At 38.8% G+C, this 26610-nt stretch overlaps 1 protein-coding gene across 1 annotated transcript in view; it reads right to left on the bottom strand.

The window, feature by feature from the left end:
• The window catches only part of PINX1 (PIN2 (TERF1) interacting telomerase inhibitor 1), a 92215-nt gene that overhangs the window by 63352 nt on the left and 2253 nt on the right, over nucleotides 1–26610 (bottom strand). Inside the window, exons 2-5 of the mRNA XM_072796070.1 lie at nucleotides 21972–22081; nucleotides 20050–20142; nucleotides 17902–17980; nucleotides 4170–4262 (exon numbers count right to left, since the gene is read on the bottom strand). Of these exons, the coding sequence (XP_072652171.1) occupies nucleotides 4170–4262; nucleotides 17902–17980; nucleotides 20050–20142; nucleotides 21972–22081 (375 nt within the window). The remainder of the gene's footprint in view (nucleotides 1–4169; nucleotides 4263–17901; nucleotides 17981–20049; nucleotides 20143–21971; nucleotides 22082–26610) is intronic.

The following is a 26610-nucleotide window of genomic DNA, read 5'->3' as shown; positions in this document are numbered from 1 at the left end:
AAAAAGCACAGAGATTTGGAACCTCGTATTTTAAGGGCAAAACTCATATAGAACCCAAAACGTTCTATAAAAAAAAACACAGTACTACAGTACCATATTAGAACAAAGCCTGGGGGGGGGGGGGAACAAAGAAACTTGAGTTTTCTACTCAGGGTAATGGGGTGAGGGCCAGGAAATATAGGTGGGAGAAATACATACATTTGTTAAAAACAACACTTTAGGTATTTGTAGGTACCTTCACTTGCTTGGAAAATTCATTTGCATTCCCGAGTCAAGAAGGATACAACATATGTTATATTTTGAGTTCTGTTTTTAAGGAAAATACATTGGACCAATAATAAGCCCAGGTCAGAAGATTATGGCGGTAGCACTGAAAGGGTGACGTCAGAACACCAGGCAAGCTGAAGGAATCTGGAGTAGGGGGATGAAATAAGCGAGACCCTTACAACCAACAGAACAGCCAGAATTTTTTCACTGCCTGCAGTGGTGCTATTTTAGATTTAAACGGCAAAAGAATCCCAAGAGGAAAAGCTACACCCATCACTAGCAGAGGCTATGGGGAGGAAGCAAGCTAGGAGTACTATAGTCTGTGTGTCCAGGCTAGCGAGCCAGCTGCCAGGTCATGTGCTGTCCAGGCAGGTTCTGTGTTTAAGAAGCAAATATTGCCAATGGTCACAAGAGTAAGAAGTCTGAGTACAATCACCAGGATGAAGCTGCGCAACCACAGTTCCTGCCCCTTTCTTCCACCCACCATACAACTGTCAGGAGGCAGAGAGCAATGCTCTCTTGAAACTTTGCACTATATATTAAAACCTTTAAAAACGGTATTGTAGGGCAGGCCTGGTGGCTCAGCGGTTTAGTGCTGCCTTCAGTCCAGGGTGGGATCCTGGAGACCCGGGATCGAGTCCCACGTCGGGCTCCCTGCATGGAGCCTGCTTCTCCCTCTGCCTGTGTCTCTGCCTCTCTCTCTCTCTCTCTCTCCCTCTCTCTGTCTCTGTCTCTCATGAATAAATAAATAAATAAATCTTTAAAAAAAAAAAAAAAACGGTTTTGTAGAATTTGATCTTTTCCTCTCCCTAAGGAGAAGACAGGGCCTGACAAACATTTTTCGAATTAAAAGAAACTGCATGCAAGTTTAGGCTTTTTAAACAAACATGGATGATACGAACTTTTGAATTAGATAATAAATTGTTTCATCATTAAGTTAAAATCATAAATTTGGGACTCAAGAAAGAAATATGTATCAGAATGAAAATGATATAGCTGATAGGTAGGCAGTAGCAAATTTTACATTGCTGTTTGCTACTGGAATCTCACTAAAGTCAAATTTTTGTCTTCATTCTTCCCACCAAGCTATGTATAATACCATCTTCCCATGTTTTAGTCTCTGGACCACGGATGCGAGTTACAGTATAAAACATCCTCATCAAAGAAGTGAATGAGTTACATTCACTAGGAGCCTACTGGCAGGCTAAAGTGTTTATCATCCATTATGCTGAACAACCAAAAGTTCCATAAAATGGGTCATTTCCGAGAAATCATAAAAAGGGACCTACTTTAGGACCCAATAATGATTTAAAAATCTTTCCTCATGTTATAACAGTAGAAGCAGAGTCTGGAAGAAGGTAAATGCTGAAGTGATCTGAGAGAGTAATGCAGCACCCAGGATCCCTGTGATCTGAGAAGATCATCCACCTTAGAGACAACTTAAGGTTTCTCATTCATATCCAGAACAATTGCTGTACAAGGAAAGACTTTAAATGAGAGAACTCTATTCTTTCTCCATGGCTTAAGATAGCAAATAATTATTTTCTGGATTTCTGCCTCCTTTTCTCACCTTTTCCACTCATTCCCCAATCTGCGTTTCCTCTATTTTCCCACTCAATCTCCTCTGCTTCCTTTCTGACTATGTATCTTGAACCCTCTTCCCTGTATACCAATGCCCCCCTTCTCCCCAAGCAAAGCTAATAAATCAGCAAACCTCATTCCAAGAAAGTGAAGGCATAACACACCAAACAGGCTGACAGGGTCACCTGCCAAGGGAGTGGCTTAACTAGAAATAGAAAGCAGATACTCCCAGCATCCATTAGATTAAAGTAGATTACAGAGGTTTATCCCAACTGCAGCAAATGCTTCAGGTGAAATCATGCATGTAGTTAGGTACTAAAGGGAAACTGGATTTGCTAAGGTGAAAGCTTAGAAGGCTGCCCTACCATCTAAAAGTTACAAGCCACTTTTAGTTTAATTGGCTCAGCATCTTTCTGCTATATCTTTTTTTCCTATAAATTCTAATGAAAAAAAGAGGGATTATTTAAGGACTGGTTATAAAGTGGCAATTTAGCCTGTACTCAGAAAGACTGAGGAGCCAGCAGGAACTGTCTTCTGTTCTACAGAGGGTCAGGAGTAGAGAGAAACCCTGATCAGAAACCATACAGGAAAACAACAAAGAAGGGCCTCGCCTGAGAGAAAGGAGAAGGGATAACATGAAGAGCCATACAAAAACCATACCGGCTGGGAGAGGTAAACAGAAAATGCCCATCTCTCCTTGTACATGTTCTGAAGCTATTCAGCTCCCAACTCCATTTAGCTCTGCCATGGGTTCTCACTTAAACCAAACCCAGACCAACCTTTTGGGGTTCTGACCCCAAATAAGAACCACCATTAACAGACTAGTGGGAATTCTAGCTCCCACTGCTATTCAGGCAAGTTCTAGGAGTCAGGGAATTCCCAATCATATTAACTAGACTAAAGCAAAGGGATGTGTGTTTCTCAGCCTATGGAGGTAGAAAGGCACATCCAGGGGGTACCTGGGTGGCTTAGCGGTTGAGCCTTCAATTCAGGGAGTGATCCTGGAGTTCCAGGATCAAGTCCCACATCGAGCTCCCTATAGGGAGCCTGTTTCTCCCTCTGCCTATGTCTTTGCCTCTCTGTGTCTCTCATGAATAAATAAGTAAAATCTTTAAAAAAAAAAAAAAAAAAAAAAGGCGTGTCCCATAGAAGAGCCATCATATGGTATCTAGATTACCACAATAGGATTACATTCATATTTATACTTGTAGTATGTAATAAGTAGGCTTTTACCTGGAAAGTGTACTTAATACACAATACTGTTCCATAGGAAAACATGGGGGGGGGGGGTAGTTGAGAAGTTCAAGTTAAATTGTTTCTTACTAATACCAGACTGCCACCTCGTGGTTACACAGGACAACTGCACTTGCAAGTGGCTGCAATAGTGGCAAGGGAGAGGGAAGGTGTTGATAGAGGACATTAGGATTCACTGGCTACCCAGTTCTCAAATACATTTTCTAAAGCTACTTTGCAATGACCATGGAATGTCTAAGTTAACACTCCATTCAATGCCGGAATGGTGTAGAATAATGTGAGTCAGCTTGGGAGTGAGATTCCTCAAAAACAAGAAAATATAACTAAAGAAGTTGAGCGTGGAATTAAGATTATTTTCTGACCTAGCCACTAAAAGTCTCTGTTCTCCTTACACAGCAGGTTGACTTCTGCTTCCAGCTTTGCCAGAGGACTTACATATAGTCTAAAGCTAAATATGGGGTCCCACGTCGGAGCTAATGAACCCGCACTTTAACTAGATCTCCAGGTGATTCACAATAGATGCTAAAACTTTAGCACTGCTTTAGATCAATCAAACCAGTTAGTCCATCCCTACTTGTCCATTTTGCACGTAAAATATGAAAGTTGGAGCACCTAGGTGGCTCAGTGGTTGAATGTCTGCATTTGGCTCAGGTTGTAATCTCAGAGTCCTGGGATAGAGTCTTGCATCAGGTTCCCCATGGGGAGCCTACTTCTCCCTCTGCCTATGTCTCTGCCCCTCCCTCTCTGTCTCTCATGAATAATGAAATCTTAAAAAAAAAAAAAGGGGGGGGGGTAGCCCGAGTAGCTCAGCGGTTTAGTGCCGCCTTTGGCTCAGGGCGTGATCCTGGGGACCCGGGATCGAGTCCCATGTTGGGCTCCCTGCATGGAGCCTGCTTCTCTCTCTGTGTCTCTGCACCTTTCTCTCTTTATGTGTGTCTCTCATGAATAAATAAAATCTTTAAAAAGGGGGGGAGAGGGGCTAAAAATTTGGTGAAAGCTAAAAATGCTTTAAGAAACCTACCATGAACACAGATTTCAACAACAAATAAAGAACTGCTTAATTTTACCTTTTGTGAATTTCATATAATGAACACGGTTTTTGGAGATTTTGGACTTTTCTTCGAGGCTGAAAGTTTTCTTCTCTTTGTTGTCTGAGGAATCTTAAAAAAGAATGAAAAGTATTAAACTCTGACTCAATGTAATCCACTCTCATTTATTCTCTTACAATGACATGGTCTTATTTAAATGGAACCTTTAGGAGTCCTGTCATTTATTACTGAACTCCAATCAAACGATTAGAAATATTCTTCTTAAACTGTGTACTATGAATCAAGCATGACCATTCACACAAAATTTGTAAAATCCTCGAGGAAGAGAAATGAAAACTTGTGTTTACACAAAAGCCTACACATGAGGTTCATAGTAGCCTTATCTTTATCATAGTAAAATACTAGAAATTACCCAGAATTCCCTCAATGGGTGAATGGCTAAGCAAATTATGGTGCATCCTTCAACTGAAACATTACACAACAATAAAAAGGGTTTGGGGTGGACCTCAAGGGAGTCGTGCTTTGTGACAAAGGTCAATCTACCCACTGTATGTTCCATTTATATAACATTCTCAAAATGACGAAACTATAGAGCCAGACAGGGATGAGGAGTGCTGGGGTTGGAGGGGTGGAAAATGAGTGTAAATATGAAGGGGCAGCGTGAGGCAGCTCTTTTGTGGTAATAAAACAATCCTGTATCTTAACCATGGTGATGATTACATGATTTTATACACATGATAAATTCCACAGAACTACACACAGATACACACACATATATGCATGAAGGCTAAAAAACAATACTTAACAGTCTACACAACTGTCAATTTCCTGGTTTTGATGTTATGTTTTAGTTATATTAGATGTCAGCACTGGGAAAAAGTGGGTGAATGGTACTCAGGACTCTTTATAGTACTATTTTTGCAATTTCCTGTACATCTATACTTGTTTCAAAATCAAAAGGTCTTTTAAAAGGTGAATAAAGGTAGGTTAAGTGACAATTTTAAGAGATCAGGCAGTGTGACGGAGCAGAGCTGGCTGGCACTGAGCCATCGCCTCAAACACTAGATTTCACTGGAGACTCACATTAAGGACAAAAATAACAAAAACAAATTACTGAGGAATAAATTCATGTGTTGACTCCTTTAATAAAAGAAGAAAATGTGAGCCAGAAAGTTGTCCCTTGCCTAAAAGAGCAAAGCAAGTAGATCTAGAGTTAGAGTCAATTATAAGATAGTAACTAGTTACCCGTATTCCCTCACCCTTATCTATGTGTCAAGGTCAGGCAGCAGAGCACTGCACACACACATAATCATAGGGAGAAAGAGACTGAATTTTCCCAAAGTTATGTCATAAAGAACTACAGACACAAAGTTAGAGAAAGGGGGGAAAGGAAATTTTCACTTTAATACTCGGGCAAAACCAGCACATGCCCACTGAATGTTATGGTAGTTAGCTGTAATCCTTTCCAGAAATTAGTTTTTTTTTTTTTTTAAAGACTTATTTATTTATTCATAAGAGACATGGACTGAGAGAGAGAGGCACAGACACAGGCAGAGGGAGAAGCAGGCTCCTCTCAGGGAGCCCAATCCTGGATCTCAGGATCACAACCTGAGCCGAAGGCTGGCACCCAACTGCTGAGCCACCCAGGCATCCTGAAATTAGCGATTTTACAAACAATATGGATTATAAAGTAAGGATCCGAAGGATATAAAGACAGATATTTTAAGGTTTCAGACAATGCCTGGCATGGGTTAATTATAGCACCAACCTGAAACCTTCTCTTCTGCAGTCACTTTTCAAGAGCTTGGGGTTTTTTTTTCAGACATCCCACAAGTAAATTTTTCTCATCTTTTGGAGGTCAAACACTTAAGGCTCATAATATTCTTAATTCTGGTGTTCCAAACATAAAGTCACTTAGTAAGTTCAGAGCTTAGATGATAGCTATTATCAACTGAAAGCTTATTAATAAAGAAGTACAAGGCACTGAACTAAGAGCTTTCTATGCATTCTTGCAGTTCACTTCACAATCATCCTACAGGGTAGAAGCCATGATGATTAAATTGACTTCAAAGAAAGACACTGAAGCCCAGAGGGATTAAATATGGCACACACAGGAGGAGGCTCTGAAGGGATCCAAACCCAGGTGGGTATGAGTGATAGTCCACATTCTTACCACTACACTGCATCCCCAACAGAGCTGCTCCTGCACTTCAAAGGACAGTAAGCATCACCGGGGGAGCTTTTCCCTCTGCCAAGGACACAGACTTCCCACAGTATATGGAGCATAGACAGCTAGATCTTAGGGGAATCGGCCTCTATCTACTAGTCCATATGTATTCTTTCTCCAAGCTGCTCGGATTCTGAGTGGATGCAGCAATCTGCCTCTCCTCCTCCACTTCTCTCACATGTTCTTCCCTCACTTTTCAAGAGAAGTGTGACTCTTCTCTTACCAGGAATAAATAAGGCACAGGCCAAAGTACTAGGAAGCAACCTTTAGTCAAAGCAGCAAGACCAGCTCCCTCCCCACACCAATGTATCTCACCCAGAGATGCATTTCCAGAAAGATTTTACTGTTATAATAATTATTTATCAAAATTTATAATGCCTCCCAGTTTTATTAATTGTAATCTACTGATATAATGACAACTTAATCCACAGAAAAAATATTCACCCCTAAAACCTTGGAGTCATTAGAAATAAACCGAAAATTTCTATGTATATGTTTTGGGCATTGAAATAGAATAGGATGATGAATTCTAAAAAGTTTAAGCAAAAAAAGGACATCTTAACATAAAATGCTATTGGGTATATGCAATGGAAACACTGTTTCAGAGGAAAGGGAATTAAGAAATATAATAGTTCTAACTACCAAAGGGCTTGCTGGGTGTATTTCTAAATACGTGACAATGGATATCAAATAGCTCTAGTATTTATCATCCACTGGATACATCTGAGACTGATGTAAGGGTTTTGTCTTAAAATTCCAATATTTCCCAGTAGGCCAGAAATGATATTCTTTGCAACTATCTAAAACTATGATTAAAAACCTTACAGATGTTGCTCTAAAAAATGTAAGACAGGACATACTGGTTTTCAAAATGTATACAAAAAACCCTTGAAGATCCCTGTCCTTAACAAGAGATCGGCATCCCAGTTTATTTTCAGAAATCTTTAAAATCACAAAGGACAAACTATCTGAGGGAAGTAACAAACATTTCCTAAAGCCCTGAAGTCAGTCTGCCAAAAAAGCGAAGTTCAGTCTGGTAGAGAGAACTAATTAATAAAATTATTCCTAAAAATGAAATTTTGAAGGATATACTGAGTTTTATGCCCCACCAGAAAATAAGGGTTATGTCTAGAATCTTTGCAGGATTCTAGGGAGAGGATGGTATGGAATCTCTGCTTAGTTAAAAGGCGTACTGTGTGAATTTGTAAACAGTCTTAAGGAAGTAAAAATATTATGGTAGAAAAATGTTAAGAGGTTATTGGGCCATCTGCTTTTCAGCTTGAATACGTGTAATATGAACAAAAATTCACTTGAATGAAGATATTGTATTTACCAAGGATTACATGGCAGAAAAATAACCTACTAGTTCTTCAGGTCCATTCCTTGGCCAGGTCTTCCCTTAAAGGAATATTCTAAAGGCATTCCAGCACCTGGTTTCTGGCCGGCTCTGTGCCTGCTGCAAGGCTACTGGCACCCTCTAGTGGTCTCGAGGTGGAACTACTTCCCCTCTGCCTTCTACTTGTCTTATGCACAGAAGAATCAGCCTGCACAGATGGACCTGTGGACAGGGCTGCATGAGGACAAAGGGCTACCACCTGGAAGTCCTGACTCACTCTCTGCCTTCTTAACAAATAATACAGGGTTCCCTGGGTCATTTCGCTGACTGTATTTCTGGGAATACACCACGAAGGCCTGACTATACTGTCTGTGCTTAGCCTCAGCAATTAGCACATGGAACAGTGATTCTATCCCAAACCAGAGTTTTTGCAACTACAATGGTATTTCTCAGAAAAAAGTAATCATGATACCCTCAAAGAGAAAAGGTAACTTATTAGCTATCACTGTCAAATCTCAAAAGCAAGTTGCTCAAAAAGCTTTCTTTCCTTAGTACCTACAAAAAAAAAAAAAAATGAATCTCATGGCTTTCTTTTTGGAATCCTGAAGCTGCTAATTTCTTAATAATTCTATCACCTAATAAGTTAAAGTTTTCTCTAATTCAGTACATGAAGGAGAAAGTTATAATACCAAAGTGTGAAGTCAGCTCATTTTCCCTCTTCAAGGATGAATGTGTGGATCCCTTGAAGAAGAAAGAGAGCCCCAGACTCAAAACCTTCTGCCTCGATGACTATAGTCATGCAAAGCCAGCTCAAGACTATCTGACACACTAATCAGGTCACTGAACTTGTGTAGGAAAAGTGACTGCCATTTATACGTCACCAGATACTCATTAAGGTAGAATGTGTTCCCTGATATTCAAATCAGGTTACTCTTTAGTTAACCTTCATTACAGGTTTAATAAGTCTTAAATTACTTAAGTAACTAAGTCTACCAGAAAGGGACCCAGGTAATTTTTAGATTTCTTTTACTGTGACAAATATCATCACATATAGGAGCATCTGAAGCCTGTACAGTTAGTCATAAAGCAATCTCTCTCCCTGCCAGCACTTCCTAGATTAGAAAACAGAACACTGCCTGAATCAAGAAGTATCCAGCAATCCTGTGCCCCCTCTTCCTAGAATGGAGTTTCTCAACCCCTAAACTATTGACAGTTTGAGATGAATAATAATTTGTTTGAGGAGGGAGGGGCATAGCTATGCTGTGTACTGTAGTATGTTTAGTTGCATTTCCGGCCTCTACCCACTAGATAGAAATAACATCTCCCCAGCTATGACAATGAAAAATGTCTGCAGACATTGCCAAATGTTCCATGAGTGCCAAAATTGCCTCCAGTTGAGAACCACTGTCCTAATAGCTACCATTATCCTGATTTTTGTAATAATCATCCTTCCTCTTGCTTTTTGTTTTGGTTTTAAACATTTATTTTTTTTTGGCGGAGAGGGGGACAGTAAGAACCACAGCAAGTTCATAAAACATAATGTCACAAATAACCTATGTAATTGCCAACCAGAAAAAAAACAAAAACAAAACAGAACCCTAATATCCCCCCCAACGTTCCCCACGGGTCCCTTCTCAATCTCATCCCCTTTCCTCTCCCCTTAAGTAATCACGATTGTGACTTTCATAGTAATTGCTTCCTTGTGTTTTAAAATAATTTGACCACCCCGGTATGGTACCTAAATCCCAAATTTTTGCCTGCCATCTTTTCTAAAAGTGGAATCATACTGGGTATTATCTCTGTGTCTTCTTTCAGTCAACATTAAGTTAATGAGATCCTTCTACACCAGTGAACATACAATAGCCTACGGGCCAAATCCGACCTACCACCTGTTTTTATAAATAACATTTCACAAGAACACAGCCTACACCCTACACCCAGGAGTTTATATACTGTACTGTATATTGCTGATTTCACACTCCAAGAGCCGAACTGAGTGGTTGTGACAGACACTATGGTCTGCAAAGTAGTTCTCTCTGGCGCTTTACAGAAAAAGTTTGCCAACCTCTGCTTTGGACTCTTGCATGTAAGTATACTTCATTTCTTTGCATTTACAAACAGAACAGTTTACTTCTCCATTCTATGGTTGATGGACATTTGGGTTATTTCAAGTTTGGGGACACTGCAGATTATAAGTATTCTTTCCTTTGGACTGAAGTGCATCCTTTAAAATTTCCTTTATTGAAGGTCTACTGGTGGTAAAGTTTTGTCTGAAAACATCCCATCCACTTTCTTGAAAAATATATTTGTTGAGTGTAAAATTCTAGGTTGCCAATTATATTTCCCTCTATATTTATTCCAATGTCTTTGGGTTCCACTGTTAGGAACTCTGCTTTCATTTATAACTGTTGCTTCTTTGAAGGGAATCAGTATATTTTCTCTGGCTGCATTAACATTCTTCTCTCTTTTGTGTGCATGCCTGTATGTGTGTGTGTTTGTGTGTGATGTTCTGCTACAATGTTACACTATTACATCTGCTATTATGTTTGCAAGTGAATTTTTTTTTAATATAATTTGCTTGAATTAAGTTTTCTGGATCTGTGGATGTGTTTTATCACTAATTCTAGGCCATCTTCAGCCCTTCTGCTCTTAAATTCTGCCGCTGCCCCATTCTCTCTTCTCTGCACTGCTGAACTCCTATTAGATATTAGATCTTCTCACTTTATCCTCCAACTAAACTTCTGTTTTGTATTTCCATCCTTTCCTCTTTCAGGGTTGCATTCTGGATAACTGTCTTCTGATCTATTTTCTAGACTTTCTTCAGCTGTGTCTACTTTGTTATTAAACCTAATAGCACACTCAGTATCCAAGCCTGTGTGTGCTAGAAACTGGTTCCATTCATCAATAATGCAAACTTAGCAAAACCTGATAGGAAAGAAAAAGCTTAGGAAACAAGGAGATTTGGATAAATATTCAAAGAAAACCCTCACCTTCCAAAGCTTTGCTACTTTCAATTATTTGGGAACTGAGAAAGTGAGGGGAACAATTTATTTTGGTATTTGTTTCATTTCTTTCTTTTGCACTAGATTTTAAGCTTCTTCAGAGAAGGGAATGAGTCTTTTTACCCATTTCTGCAACCTCAGTCTTCAAACAATACCACCAAGAAAGTGAAAAAACAAACCAAACTGAAGAAAATATTTGTAGATCATATACCTGATAAGGGACTGACACTTGAATATATGAGAAACTTTTACTAAACAATAAAGACCCATAACCCAACTAAACATTGGACAAAGGATCTGAATATCTATTTTTCCAAAGATGACATACAAATGGCCAATAATCACATGACAAAATGGCCAACATCTCCAGCTGACATGGAAATGTAAATCAAAAGCACAAGTAGATACTACTTTGTAGCCACTAGCATGGCTATAATCAAAAAACAGATAATAACAAGTGTTGACAAAGATGAAGAGAAATTAAAGTCCTCCTACACTGCTGGTGGGAATGTAAACTGGTGTAGCTCCTTTGGAAAGCAGCCCAGCAGTTACTCAAAAAGTTAAACAAGTAACCACATCACCCAGTAACTCCACTCTGTATACACCTTAAAGAAATGAAAATAAAAGCCACACAAATACTGACAATGTTCACAGCTGCATTATTCATAATAGACAAAATAATAGAAACAACCCAAATGGCCATTGACTAATGAATGGATAAATCATGGTATATTCACACAATGGAGTATTATTTGGCAACAAAAAGGAATGAAGTACTGACACAGGCTAAAAGATGAACCTTAGAAACATTATGCTAAGTGGTAAATCAGTCACAAAAGACCACATGTTGTAGAATTTCATTTATATGAGATGTCCTGAATAGGCAAATCCTTAGAGACAGAAAGTAAATCAGCAGTTGCCTAGGCTGGTTGGGGGGCTCATGGGGGATGATGGCCACTGGGTAAAGAGGTGATGAAATGTTTTAAAATGGGTTCTGGTGAAAATTCTGTGAATATACTCAAAGTCATTGAACTGTACATTATAAATGGGTAAATTATATGGCATGTGAATCATATCTCAACAAAGCTGTTAAAACACACACACACACACACACACACACACACACATCAAGTCCTTGCCCTAGCTCTCTCCAGATTCTTAGCGGTTTCTTCTGGGTTTTACTTCCTTCCTATTTCTACATAATATCCTTATATTGCTATGTCTTACCAATTTCCTATTGACTTCTGAAAATGGCACTAAGGAACAGGATGCAATTTTCAGCTGGCAGTAAGTGTGGACCTTGCTGAGACAATGCAAAGAAGCTAACTGGGGGAAGAATGTTCTAGAGAGATGGAGATACTAGTACAAAATCCTAAGGCAAGAGGATGCTTGTTATAGTCACAAACCAGCACAGGGATCAGTGGCTAGGATGGAATGGGTAAGAAGGGGAATGGCAGGAGATAAGGTCACAAAGGGAAAAGGTTCATATTATGAGATTCTACAAGGACTTTGGCTTTTATTCTGAATGAAAAGGAGGCAACAATGGTGGGGGGGAGGGGTAGTTGGGGCAGGGGTCTGAGTAGGAGCAGCACAGACTTACACTTTGAAAGGATCACTCTATTATGCTGAAGGAGACCATGGATGGATGAAGAAAGAGAAATTTAGGAGAATAGCTCCTAACCAGGGGTATTTTGCTCAGGAGACATCTAGCAATGTCTGCAGATATTTTTGGTTGCCACAACTGGGCAGAGGGAGAGATACAAACGACACCTAGCAGGAAGAGGTCAGGAATGCTGCTAATCATCCTAAAATGCATATGACATGCCTCACAGCAAGGAGTTACTTAGCCCAAAACATCAGCAGTGCCATGGCTGAGAAAACCAGCTTTAGAGGCTGCTATAATAATCTCTACAAGAAATAACAGTTGCTCAGACACTAGCTACAGTGCAGGGGACATGAAGCAGTCAGGGGTTGGGTATATTCTGAAGGTAGAACCAACATTTCCTAGTGAACACAGGTCCTTGGCTTCAACAACTAGAAGGAGGGGACTGACATCAACTAAAATGGGGAAGACTGTGGATAAAACCATTTGTGGGGCAGGGGTGGGAAAGTAGCCAGAACTGGAGTTTGAGTATATTAAGTTTGAGAAGTTGATAGCTGATGACACCTCAAATGAAGATACTGAGCTGGGGGTTCAATACAAATCTGGAGTTTAGGAGAGAAGGTAACGCAGTCTCAATAAATTACCAAACATTCCAGCCATGGTTTATATCCAGCCATCATGTAATAAAGAACTGGTGTAGCTAAAAGATGAGAGAGGTCCCAGGACTGAACTGGAGGGCCCCCAGACATGACAAGGCTGGGTAAGAGAATCGCAGCAGAGATTAAAGAGGAGTGGCCAGTGAAGCAGGAAGAAAAGCAGGAGATGGTGGGGTCCCGGAAGCTATGGAAAGCGAGTGATTCAAGGAAGGGTGAACATCACCTGTGGCAGGTTACCTTACCTGCCACAGGTGAGGTAAAATGAAGATTAAAAAAATGCCCACAGGATCTAGTAACATGAAGTCACTAGTAACTTTGCCAAGGGGAGTTTCTGTGGAGCAATAAGGCAGTCTGACTGAAGTGGGCTTAAAAGAGACAGGAGGAAGATTCCCTATCTTCTGCCCATGAAAGGGTAACTGCTATGAGTCATGCCCCTCTACCACAAGTAATGGGAAAACAAAAGATATGAACCAACTCATCAGACACTGGACAACAGGCAGTACAGGACTGTCATCCTTGACAGATGGGCAACAAAATGATGTGAGCTCTAGGACTGCCTGGCTTTCTGTCAAGAGGCAATTTCTGGATGTGGCATAAGGAAGGGAACCCACAAAGTGTGCAGGGTTGGGGGAAGTCTTACTGAAATGAAAACACATGTCCACAAAAAGATATATACACAAATGTTCACAGCGGCTTTGGGTACAGTAAGCAAAAACTGGAAACAACCAAATGTCCATCACCAGGTGAATGCATAAACAAAGTATGGCACACTCAATGGCAAACTATTCAGGAATGAAATGAACTATTAATAAATGCAGCATGGATAAATCTCAGAATCATGCTGGGAAAAATATGCCAGGCAGAAAAGAAAATAGAAACCTAATCAATATGGATAAATCAGGGGTTGACCAGGGCCAGAGAATGAAGTAGGGGGCAGGGGTGGGTGGGGAGGGAGGAGCAGGGGGCTGACTGGGAAGTGACCCAAGATAATTTTTTGTAATGATGAAAATTTCCTTATCAAGGTTACTACAATTACAAAAGTATATACGTTGACCAAAACTCACGGAAATGTACCCTCAAAAATGAGTACATTGTATTGTATTATATATAAATTATACTTCAATGAAGTTTATTTTTAAAAAATATTCTAGGTAGAGTCCTGCTTCTAGTAATGGTGAACTGGCTCATTTCAACTGTCTCTCTTGCAAAGAAAACTACAACACAATATTGGAGGGGCAGGGTGGATGGCTCAAAGACCTGACAGTGGAGCAAAGCAGAGAATTACAGTCCCAATTAACGGTACGGAAATCCAGAGAAGTGAGTGTGATGTTTGGGGCTCCCCCTCCTGCACCCCCACTGAGAGTCTGTCAATTCTAGAAGATGCAAAAGAGAGGTGGAACAACTAAGCAGACCATCCACATGACTCAAGGCATATTACAAGTTTTTACAAGAAGAGAATTAGAACTGAAATCAATGGATAGAAAATTTAGAGTTTTGTGGCAAAAGGGAGAAGTACAGAGAAGTGGCAGTAAATGAGATAAATGGGCTCAAGGAACAGTTTTAAAATTAGGTTTTAAACAGTTTTTTGAGTAGGACATAACACAGGTGGTACACAGTCATGAAGGTACAAAAGGACTACAGTAAAAGCGAAGTCGTCCTGTCATCCCTCTGCCCCAATACTTAGCTCCCTTCCTAAAAGCAATCACTCTTACCAGTTTCTTCAGTATTTTTCTGCAGATATTTTATGTATATAAAATATTTACAGAATAGATATTCTGAAGCTATTCTAGGTATATCAACCTCAGCACCACTGATATTTGGAGCCACCACCACTGATATTTGGAGCCAGTTAAGTCTTTATCACTGGGGGCTATCCACGTGCACAACAGGATACTAAACAGCTTCACTGGCCAGTATCTGGATGCCAGAAGCACCTCCACCCCCAGTTGTAACAACCAAAATGTCTCCAAACATTGTCAAAATCACTCCTAAGTGAAAGTCACGGATATGTATACCCAACCACACACAAACATGCATTTCCTCTCTATATTTTTCTACAAATGCATGCCATACATACGGTTCTTCATCTTCCTTTTTTACCTTAAAATAACTGGAGATCATCCATCAGTCGCATAAAGATTTCAAATTGTATTTACATCTTGCTGCCACCAAGTACAGCTATTTATAATGTTCATTATCGTAAGAGCATTCTATTTTTAATCTGGGGAGAAAGCACATCATTGCCTTTGATTTCATTAATGACAACTAGGAATAGCCTAAGTATCAAGCCCAAATGCATCCACCTACAAGTATCACTTTTTATTCATGGCACTATATTCTAATTACTAAAAGTAATCAGAGGAAATATTCTACTTTGGAGTTCCATCTATACACATAACAATAATAATAAAGATTATAGCAGCTAATGTATATTAAGTACTTACTATAGAATAGGCAGTGTTCAAAATATTTTAGTCATAGTAATATATTTAATTCTCACAAACACCTTTCAAGGATGGTACTATTATCTCCCTTTCACCAAAGAAGAAACCAAGAGACAGAGATGTTCAGTAATTTACTTAAGGTCACATAAGTACAGACATCAGAATCAAGATTCAAATCCAGGCAGTATGGCTTGAGTGTTCATCTCTAAACCATGACATTCCATTACTCTTCAGTCAAAACCTTTTAAGTCTTATATGATCACATTTGCACTCATATCTGTCTTTCTACTGATTTCAACCGACATCCTGAATATAAAGATGTTTCTGGGTCCTTGAGTTTTACCACTGCATAAATCCCGCATTCCTAACACCAATCTAGGTAGTGTTTTCACAAAACATTTCCTTATGTTCTTCTCTAACAAATTAGCATCTTTTATATTAGGACCACGTATCTTTTTACAGAGAATTGTTAGGATACTTCTAATAGTTATTCCATGGATAAGGGAAACTATCCAACTTACAGATTCCAACAAGAAGGAATCAGGGAAAATACAAACAGCACCTTTCCCTGCATGCCTCACTGCAAATCTTCCTAGAGTTGGATCTGCCCTATGATTTTACCAATGACCAGCATATCCTGCTAGCTACCTAAGCAAGGACTGCCCCATATAGCTACATATCCTCATGCCTAACTTGGGATCCAGCATGCAGCTCAACGAATGTTTGCTGAACTTGGCTAATTTTTAATTTCATTCTACAAAGTTCTTCCTCTTTTAATTTAACAAATATCTTTTGATAGTTCACTATGTGCCAAACATTGTGCACGGGGAACAGAAAGAAATTCCTTTTAAAACTATTTGCAGAATACAACTCAACAACAACAAACCCAGTTCAAAATGGGCAAAGGAATTGAAGACATTTTTCCAAAGAAGACATAGAAATAGCCAACAAGTATATGAAAAGATGTTGAATGTAATTAATCACTAGGGAAATGCAAATCAAAACCATAATGAGATATTGCCTCACACCCATCAGGATGCCTATTATCAAAAAAACGAAACAAAAACTACACAAAATAAAAAACCCAGAAAATAACAAGCATTCACAAGGATATAGAGAAACTGGAAGACTTGTGCACTGTTGGTGCAAATTTAAAATGGTGTAGTCGTTATAGAAAATACAATGGCAGTTGCTCAGAAACTTAAAAATAGAATTACCATGAGATCCAGCAATACCACTTCTAGATATATACCCAAAAGAACTGAAAGCAGGGACTTGAAGAGATGTTTATACATTCATGTTCACAGCAGCATTATCCACAAGAGCCAAGATGTACAACCGAAGTACACACTGAAGGATGAATGATAAACAAAACGTGGTCTATACATACAATGAAACACTACTGAACCTTAAAAGAAAGGCAATGATACAACATGGATGAACCTTGAGAACATTATGCTAAGTAAGATAACCCAGACACAGAAGGACAGATACTGCATGATTCCACTTATATGAGGTATCTAGAGTAGTCAAATTCAGAGACAGAAAGTAGAATGGCTGCGAAGGGCCTGAGAAAGAGAAAAATGAGTTTATATTTAAAGAGGACAGAGTTTCAATTTTATAAGATGAAGGGTTTTATGGATAGATGGTGTGGTAGTTGCACAACAGTATGAATGTACTTAATGTCACTGATCTGTACACTTAAGAATGGTTAAGATGGTTAATTTTATATTATGTATATTTTACCAATGTTTTTTAAAAACCTGTTTGCAGAAGAGCTAACAGTCAATATTTCTTCAGTGAATATCCAGCAAAATTAACTGAAGTTACATCCCTGCCTTCCTAAGAGCCATGAGACAAAAAACTTCCCTTAAAAATTAAACCAAAGGCCCACAAGTTTGAGGATTCTACCATCCATGTCCTTCCCCTCAACAGTATTATCTTTCTCTTAATTTAATGCGTAATGCCCAATATTCAATTGTTTCATTTCCAGTTTCTAGGCCTTAGATACACAATTTCTAGTACTGATGCCCTGTAACAAATTTTACTATACCAGAGTATTCTGAATTTCTGACATACATTCAAAGATACAATGCACTTCACTAGGTAGAATCAATACAAAAAGGCTTTTCTATGAAGAAAAGCTGGCTTCGGTTTGTGGTCCCACTTGGTACTTCTTGCTTTCTATTTTTTTCTCTTGTTTTGTATTTTAAAAGCAACTTTTTAGTCACAACTCAAGGATCCCTGGGAATCACTTTACTAGTTGAGGTGGTAAACTGATTTACCTTGCCATTCTCAAACTCCTACTGAGAAAAAAGTATTTGCTTTCAATGGTGAGAGCACTATTAAACATATACAGAAATGGCTATCTGTAATACCTTCAATTTCAGACATATTATGCTTACAGTAAAAGGAGTTGGTAAAAATTGAGACATTACATCTTCTATAAACCTAATGGATAACAAAGCAAAGGTTTTTCTACCTGTTGTTTCCTGCCCATGGCAAGTGTTCAGGTCAGCCAAAAGCTGGTTAAAATCATCCTGATGAGCAATCCAGTTATCCTAAAAATACCCCAAAAAATCAATTAAAGGCAAGCCTGGAGTTTAAATACACTGGTTGAGATAAGATACACTTTAGAAGCAAGGAAATCTGGTTGTTAATGTGAAGTTTTAAATGTTTCATGAAAATATTATGCTATAAATTTGAATGAAGAAATTAATACAAATTTAAAATCTAATTTATCTATATTAATATGAAAAATAGGCTTTGGGGTGCTTGGGTGGCTCGGCTAGTTAAGCATCCAACTCAATTTCAGCTTGCGTCATGATCTCAGTGAAGTACTCCATACTCAGCAGGCAATCTGCTTGAGATTCTCTTTCTCTCTCTGTACCTCCCCAACCACACACTCTGTCTCTCTCAAATAAAGAAATAAATATTTTTAAAAATTCAGAATATTTTAAAAAATCAAATTTAAATTTTTAAAATTTTTTAATTTAAATTCAATTGGCAACATACAGAACATCATTAGTTTCAGAGACAGAGTTCAGTAATTCATCAGTCGCATATAACAAACACCCAGTGCTCATCATACCACATGCTCTCTCTCCTTAATGCCTGTTACCTAGTTACCCCATTCCCTCTTCTACCTCCCCTCCAGCCCTCAGTTTTTCCCATAGTTAAGAGTCTCTTATGGTTTGTCTCCCTATCTGATTTCTTCCCATTTCATTTCCTCACCTCATGGTCCTCTGCACTGTTTCTTTCTTATACTCCTCGTGAGTGAAACTATATGATAATTGTCTTTATCTGACTGACTTACAAGATTAAAAAAAAAAATTTAAAAATAGGCTTCTTGGAAGCCTTCAAATGTGGATAGCTTATCAACAGTCCACTTATAACCAAATAATCAACAGGCAACCTCTTTGCTAAATACTATAATAAAGAAAAATAAAATTATTATTTTTTTCTCACTATGAGAATATTATGTAAGTCAAAGGGAAAAAAGCAGCAATAGACTTCAGGGCTCTCTTCTTTGCTCATTTGCACTTAAAATATTTTGCCTAACTCTATCTGTTCGTGTTGACCCCAATTTTACAAAAGAACACAGAGGAAGGGAGTAGGAAAGACTCCCAAGTACACTGGAGCACCCTCGCAGTACTAACACATTCATTATAACAAAAACAATTGGACTTTAAAAGAGAATAGGCATCTCCAAAACAATCTAAACCAACGGGAAGCAAGGTATCAATGTTGGAACTTGCCTCATACACACTTCTGAAGATGATGAAGTTAGTTAAGGTATGTTAAATAGGCATATTGGGCAATGCTTCTAAAAAATTAAGTGCACTATACATCTATCTCTAAACAACCACCTTCAAAGCCAACCTCATATAAACACTTTCTTTAGTGTTTTAAAATTTTAGCTACTCTATCAGCATGATTACTATTTCTAGTCCATTACCTAGTATACTGAATCAAAATAATTTGGTTTACCTAAAACAGTTCTCCAGATTTCCTATCAGATTCTGTTGCCGTAAAAATTTAAAACAAAGCTTTCAGCTTAGGCACTTTATAAGGTAAACAATAATACTGAAAATGAAAAGCATGTTGGGCCATTAATTTTTAATTACAGTGTTATGTTTTCAAAGCATCAGTATTTAAGGGGAAATGTGAATAAATTCAACTGCTGAACACCAAGAGTCAGAACTAGACAACTGGCACAGAGATAGGTCACCACTTTCTTGCAGAAAAGACATTTAGTTTCTTTCTGAAACTAAACACTACCAACTTTTAATAAAATAAACAAATATCAAAACACAGTTAAAGATGAAAATTCCTTACTGTAACCAAAATTAGTGTTTTTATAAAAAGAAAATTCTTTTCAAAGTTTAGCAATAAAACTAATTTGGATCTCTCAGACATAAACAAGAATCCCATAAGGACAACAAGGGAAGGTGGAGGCACATGATGTGATGAAGAGCCAGCTTAGTTATGGGCTCTTTAGTTAACCATAACATGGAGGATACACCCTTGAACAGTTGAAAGCTGATCAATCTGATTGGATTAAAATGTTTATATTTATAAAAAAGCAAATAGTGCAGAAAAAAACCCCAGTAGACACAGTGTTGCTCACTTCATTATTGATTGTAGCTCCAAGTCCCAGATGGTTATTTTTAACTTGAACTTTAATATGATCTGTTGCTCCTTGCTCCTGAGCCCCTAAACCCTGTGGAGATCAAACACAAAGAGAATTAGCATTTTTATTAGGTATAAAGACAGATTGCATCTTTCTTCATCAACCATTCAATTATTAAATATCCAGGAGTGAGGCACTATTCTTACCCTCAAAGAGAACACAGTCTAATGGATGTATGTCTTCCAAAGTATGTCTGTAATACCAATACACACAGTAACAAATGCTAATTCTTCAACCTGACACCCACCTTACGGACCATGTAAACACTGTGGAGAACATGCCTTTTTGTGATGCTCACAATCAGAGTACTACCACCAAACTAATCGAAGCCCATTAGAGATATTACAAATCTATGGCTCTCTCCATTAAATAATTTTATAAGACAACACTGAGAAAGTAGAGAAAGGGGACCCCAAGTCCCCTGCATCAATTAACACTCATATTGTTAAGTGTCCCAGAGAACTTAAGTGTACTGAAGAAACTAAAAGGCAACCAGGTTGGCTCTAGGTTAAGTGGATAAAGAGAAAATAAGATGATATAAAAGAGACAGACCTCACAGGACCTTGAATATTATGGAAGGAATTTGGATTTAATTTTTTAAAACAACAGGAAACCGCTGAACTTCTAAGCAAGGAAATGCCATGATCTAATTTTTGTATTTTAAAGGGTATTGTGGCTGTTGTTTGGCAAATGGCCCAGAGGAAGAACAGAAGGAGGGGAGGGAAGCAGCTGTGAGGCTGCAGCAGTGACTGGGGCCAGCGATGATGTTATGTAGCCCAGGACAGGGCCCTGGGGAGGGAGAAGTAATGACTGGGGAGGCGAGAAGTGAGAGAGCTAGAGGAACCAAGCATGACCATTTGCACAAACGGGGAAGACTTGAGAAGCAAAAGATTGAAGGGAGGGGGGGGTGGATCAAGAGTTTTATAACAAAAATGATAAACTTGAGGTGCTTACTCAAGTGGAAATGTCAAGCTAGGCTGGTGAATTTACAAATGTGAAACTCAGAGGACAGATCTGGACCACGTATAGAAAAGGGACAGAAAAAAAAGAAAAAAGAAAAGAAAAGAAAAGAAAAGAAAAAAGAAAAGAAAAAAGAAAAGAAAAGAAAAGAAAAGAAAAGAAAGAAAAAAAAAAGAAAAAGAAAAGGGACAGCTCTCAGAATTTAGAAAATTCAAAGCATGGTATGGAATGAAAGTGCTCACCTGAGCAGACCACAAAAAAAGCCCAGGCTGAACCCTGAGGAGCTCCAAAGCTCAAAAGCCTGGAGGAGGAAGAGCCAACAACACATTCAGGAGTGGCCAGTGAGGCAAAAGGAAAAAACAGATGGGAGGGCAGTATTGCGGAAGCCAAGACAGAAGTATTTCAAGAGTAGAGTAGTCAATTATGTCCAATCTGCTAAGGGACTGAATAACATGAGAACAAAAAGAGGAGCTACTGGATTTGTCAACAAGATCAGTAAAGTCCTTCAAAGGAACCATTTAAACACAAAGATAACAGTAGAAATCATATTTCAGTCAAGAATAAATGGAGTGTGAGGAAAACAAGAAAATGTGTATTCTAAGCTGTAAAGGGGAACAAAATTACTCTTAGCAACATAAAACACTGAAGGTTAAGTATGATTCTAAGTGCAGCTAATTAATAGGTACAATTTATGAAAGATGCCAATCACGGCAGTTTAAATGATAAAGAGAATTGACTTTCCTGTTCAATTCTAACTTTATCATTAAATTCAGTTATTTCTCCAAAATAACTTATTTATCTAAAATACAAATTTCTCCCAGTCTCCAAAGAAAGATGTGTCCTCCTCCTGATTTGCCTCTTTTTTTTGCTCCAATTTCTTTTGCTCTTCTCCAACATACCTTTCCTTTAGACCACCCCATTTTTTCTAGCATCCTCTGGCCAAACTTGGAATCATCATTGCTCCACGCAGTGTTTCTTGGATCCACAGCCCACTTCTGCTTCCTCCGACCTGTAAATAACAAAGTATCTCATCGGCAACTCATCTTTCAAACCTGGAAAATACTACACAAATATACAGGAGACCTAATATGTACACATATACTTGCAAAAAATGTGACAAACAATATGTTTTATTACATACAGATACTGGATTCAACATTTGATGAAATATCATAAGACTGGATCACTTACCCTGGCTTTCCCAACTGTATATTCTCAATATACAAATTGGCCTAAGATAAGAATAACAATGTTCCCTCCATATGTGACAAACAAAAATAAATGATCTACCATCACCTGGCCTTCCACACTCAACTAAAGGTAGAAATTGAAAGCACCTGTCAACACAGGCGTCACCATCACCAGTAGCAACAGCAGAGACTACAGCTTTCCTTCCCATACGTCACATACCAAATGCTATCCATACGTTGTACTCAATTTGCAGTAACCCAATGAGGATGGACATCCTGATCTCCATTTTTCAGACAAGAAAAATCTGAGATTTAAAGAAATGTGTCTAATGCCCCCAAGCAAAACTCGGAGCCTCCATACAAAGCAAGGTTCAAATGACGTCAAAGCTTATATTCTTAATCCACAGTCATTATGATCTTGAGGAGAGCCAACTATACCCTCCCTATCTGTGATCGACAGACACTTGTGATACCATCCCTCGTCACTAAAATGCCCTAAAGCCACATGCCCCTTTCTCTGAACTTCCAGAAAAAATTAACTGCTGCTTTTCTGGCATTTAACTCACATTCTTTGTATTGTGGCTTTTATATCCATCTCTTCTGTTTTCTATTAGACCATCATTTCCTTATGGCTCATATTTGTGTGTTTTTCTTTTTTATTCCTCAAGAAACAGAAAATACTGTGCCCATAGCAGGTACTCAGTAAACATGTAAATGGAGGTATGACTGAGTTAGAAAGAGAAGAAATGAAAAAAGAAGAAAGGAAGGAAGGAAAATAATTAAGGGAACTGCTTTGAATTCCTTCATATTAAGTATTTTTTAAATGCATATCAATAACTGACCATTAGGAACTCAAATTTATAACTGTAGTTTCAAGGAAAATGACCAGAGATACAGAACCTCAAAAGTTCATAGAACAAGAACACAAAGCCTCAAAGTTAATTATGGCCAAGTAAGAAATTTGGAGGTCCTCATTATTATTCACCTACTGCAACAACCAAAGCGCAGTGTCTCACTATCAACAACAGTCTTGTAATTTCATCCTCCCTCCTCCCCTCCCTTCTTTCTTTAAGAAAGGTAGCTGAGGGGATCCCTGGGTGGCGCAGCGGTTTAGCGCCTGCCTTTGGCCCAGGGCGCGATCCTGGAGACCCGGGATCAAATCCCACGTCGGGCTCCCGGTGCACGGAGCCTGCTTCTCCCTCTGCCTATGTCTCTGCCTCTCTCTCTCTCTCTCTCTGTGACTATCATAAATAAATAAATAAAAATTAAAAAAAAAAAAAAAAGAAAGAAAGGTAGCTGATACATACAGCACCTCACTTAGATGTGTCTGGAATCTTAGAAGCTGGACTACCCTACATCCTCCTACAAATGGACCTTGAAAGCTTGTTTAAAGGTTCTAGCGGGGAAGCGTAGCCATTCATATACCCTTGACCAAAGAAAGGTCCTCCTTATCCCTCCTGTATTGAGGAAGGTCGTCCTCTTCAACCTAGCATGCAGTTTCAGGAGAGGCAAACATGGAGCAGTGAGGAAGGGGACTCCCGCCTAGATCAGCCCAATCAACCCTGGCAATCAATGGAGTAACAGATGTCACAGCCAGATCACCCTCACACCTTCACAACATAATGTAAAAATAACACAACTTCCAGTCAGAGGGCTAATTTTACTCCACGTAAAATCAATAAAGAGACCCAAACTACATACATCCTAGCAAAAATAAGTAAACCTTTTACAAGCATGCAGAAAAAGGCTACTTATAAAGCAAAACAAGTTGGGCTCAAATCTACAGTTTTGCAGGAAAAATGTGACCCAAAAGTGCTAACCATGGCTAAGTTACTTTTTTTGGTTAACATTTATTTATTTATTTATTTATTTATTTATTTATTCATGAGAGATACAGACAGGGAGGCAGAGACACAGGCAGAAGAAGCAAGCCCCCCAAAGGGAGCCCAATGTGGGATTTGATCCTGGATCCTGTGAGCAGAGGCAGACTTTCAACCGCGGAGCCCCCCAGGCATCCCTAAGTTACTACTTTACTATCTTAGCAAATATACAGCTTAACGCTCCCTCTGCTAATAAACAACATACTAGATCAAAGCCTCGTTAACCAGTGTTCTCTCCATAAGGCTGCTTACTGGTATATCAGAATTCATGCCTCCATACAGTAAGTAGTGCTTGCCAGGGGGTTCTGAATAGGGCTTAAACATTTCTGAGAATGAATGAGGCCACCCCTTGCAATAAAAACTCTAACAGTTTATGTTACATATGTGTACGCAGCAGATAATAAATAGTGCTTATACAAAAGACCCCCAAGGTCAGTTCCGGCAGAAATGTCAGATATCCTCAACCAATGGGGTAGGATAGGGCTTCCTCAATAAGGATGTTAAATGGAGGGGGAGCGGTGCCCTCCCTTTAAATAAAAAAGGGCAACAATGGGTGAAATGAAATTTAATAGTATTCCATATTAGAGACTTTCCCAGAATCTTTACTACTCAGACATGTAGATCCTCCTAGGGCAAGTAGGCATGCCATGTTTCCCAAATTTATTTAATCAGAACCTTACTTTCCTGAAACACTTTCTGGCTCTATGCTGTAGAAGTTTCCAGGTTTGAGAAATCCTGGCAAGAAAAAGACTGTCACTGGTCTGTGCAGATTGGATCAACATTTACATAATGTGTTGTTATTCTTATTCCAGTTATTCAGCTTTGCTAACCCTATGTGCAGAATGGAGCATTGCAGGCCTCCCTGCTAGTGTTCGGAAGGCTTGCTTACAAGGTTAGCAACTTGGCTGGGAACTTGGGTTTCAGGAAGGTTCCTAGCATTCTCAGAATTGATGAAGGGTTCACTATGCCTGTTTATATAAACAATATGGTTTATACTGAATATTCGGTTTTCCTTCTGGGAGTCAGGAATTTTGGTATATGCCAAGCAGAGCCTGCCTAAAGACCAGCCTCCAGTAAACATAACAGCAGTCCCTAACAAACTTCCCTGGTTTGCAACACTTCACAAGTGTTGTCACAACTTGTACTGGGGTAATGAAGAATGTCCTATCTGACTTCACCGAGAAGACTCTGGAAGCTTGTGTCTGGTTTGCCTTGGACTTTGCTCCATGTATCTTTTCCACTTGCTGATTTTGTTCTGCATCCTGTAGCTGTAATAAATCTTAGCCATGAGTACAACTTTCTGCTGAGTCATATGTCCTGAATCTGAGCAAATCACTGAATCTGGGGTGGTCTTGGGATGCCTGACACTATGTGGAACAGCAGTATAAGTGACAGACGTGGGCCTCAGGGGAGAGTACCCTGAATTTGCAGAATCACTACTTGGGATGATGTATTTATTCTCTAGCAGGGACTCCCCCTATGCGGAGACCTAACTGTAGATGGTTCCATCAGGACACTTTTGGGGTAACCCCAATAAACAACCCTCCTTACAAGAGCTGTAAGAGATTTCATTTTTCAATCACTCCATGCCTAATACCACCTGGTTTATGCCAGGATTCAGCTTACTCTGAAAGGTATGTGGAGTCCTAAGAGCCAGGAACAGTTTTGTCTTTTTGTCTTGAGATATTCAAGAGCTCAAAATATACCATCCATGTACCATGTATTCCTATTTAAAAATTCAAGACAATAATCAAACTAAAGGAAACTGCAGTACAAAATCTTAATGCAATGAGCATTATTATAATCCATTAATTATAGTGTGATTTGACTACAAACATGATTGGAAGTATCCAAAAATGGTCTTAAAAAGAAAAGAATCTATGAAAAAAGTAGTAACTTGATAAAAATCCGTGTCTAAAATTCCAAATAACGTAATGACTGGGAAGTGAGTAAATTCTTGTCTTACATAGGGGGAGGTTTATCTAAGCTAGATTCCTTGTCTTACATAAGGGAGACTCAATAAAATAACACTTGATAATTACGGAAATACTAATAAAAAATATTTTTGAGACACCAAAAGAGAACTATTCGATTTTAAAAACAGGATAAGTGCCTATGGCGAAAATAAAACAAAATATAGTCAACATGGCAAAGGAAAACAGAGGAAACAGCATGTTTAATGAATTGAAAATGTTCACTAATGTTAAGTGGGGGGAGACTGTACCTACAGAATTACCCCAATTTTATAAACTAGAAGAAAAAAATAATTGCTAGGAAGTGAAATTATGAGACTAGCATTTTTCTTTGCTCCTATTTTCTTATTTCTAAAATAAGAACAGCAATCCTGGGGCACCTGGGTGGCTCAGTTGGTTGAGCATCAGTTGGTTTTGGCTCAGGTTATGATCTCAGGATTCGAGATTTGCACTCCACACTCAGCAGGGAGTCAGCTTGAGATTTTCTCCCTCCCC

The sequence above is a fragment of the Canis lupus genome, chromosome 24 (assembly GCF_048164855.1).
Source record: "Canis lupus baileyi chromosome 24, mCanLup2.hap1, whole genome shotgun sequence".
Lineage (NCBI taxonomy): Eukaryota > Metazoa > Chordata > Mammalia > Carnivora > Canidae > Canis > Canis lupus.
The sequence above is the reverse complement of the archived record's forward strand: the minus strand, read 5'-3'. Positions and strand labels throughout refer to the sequence as shown.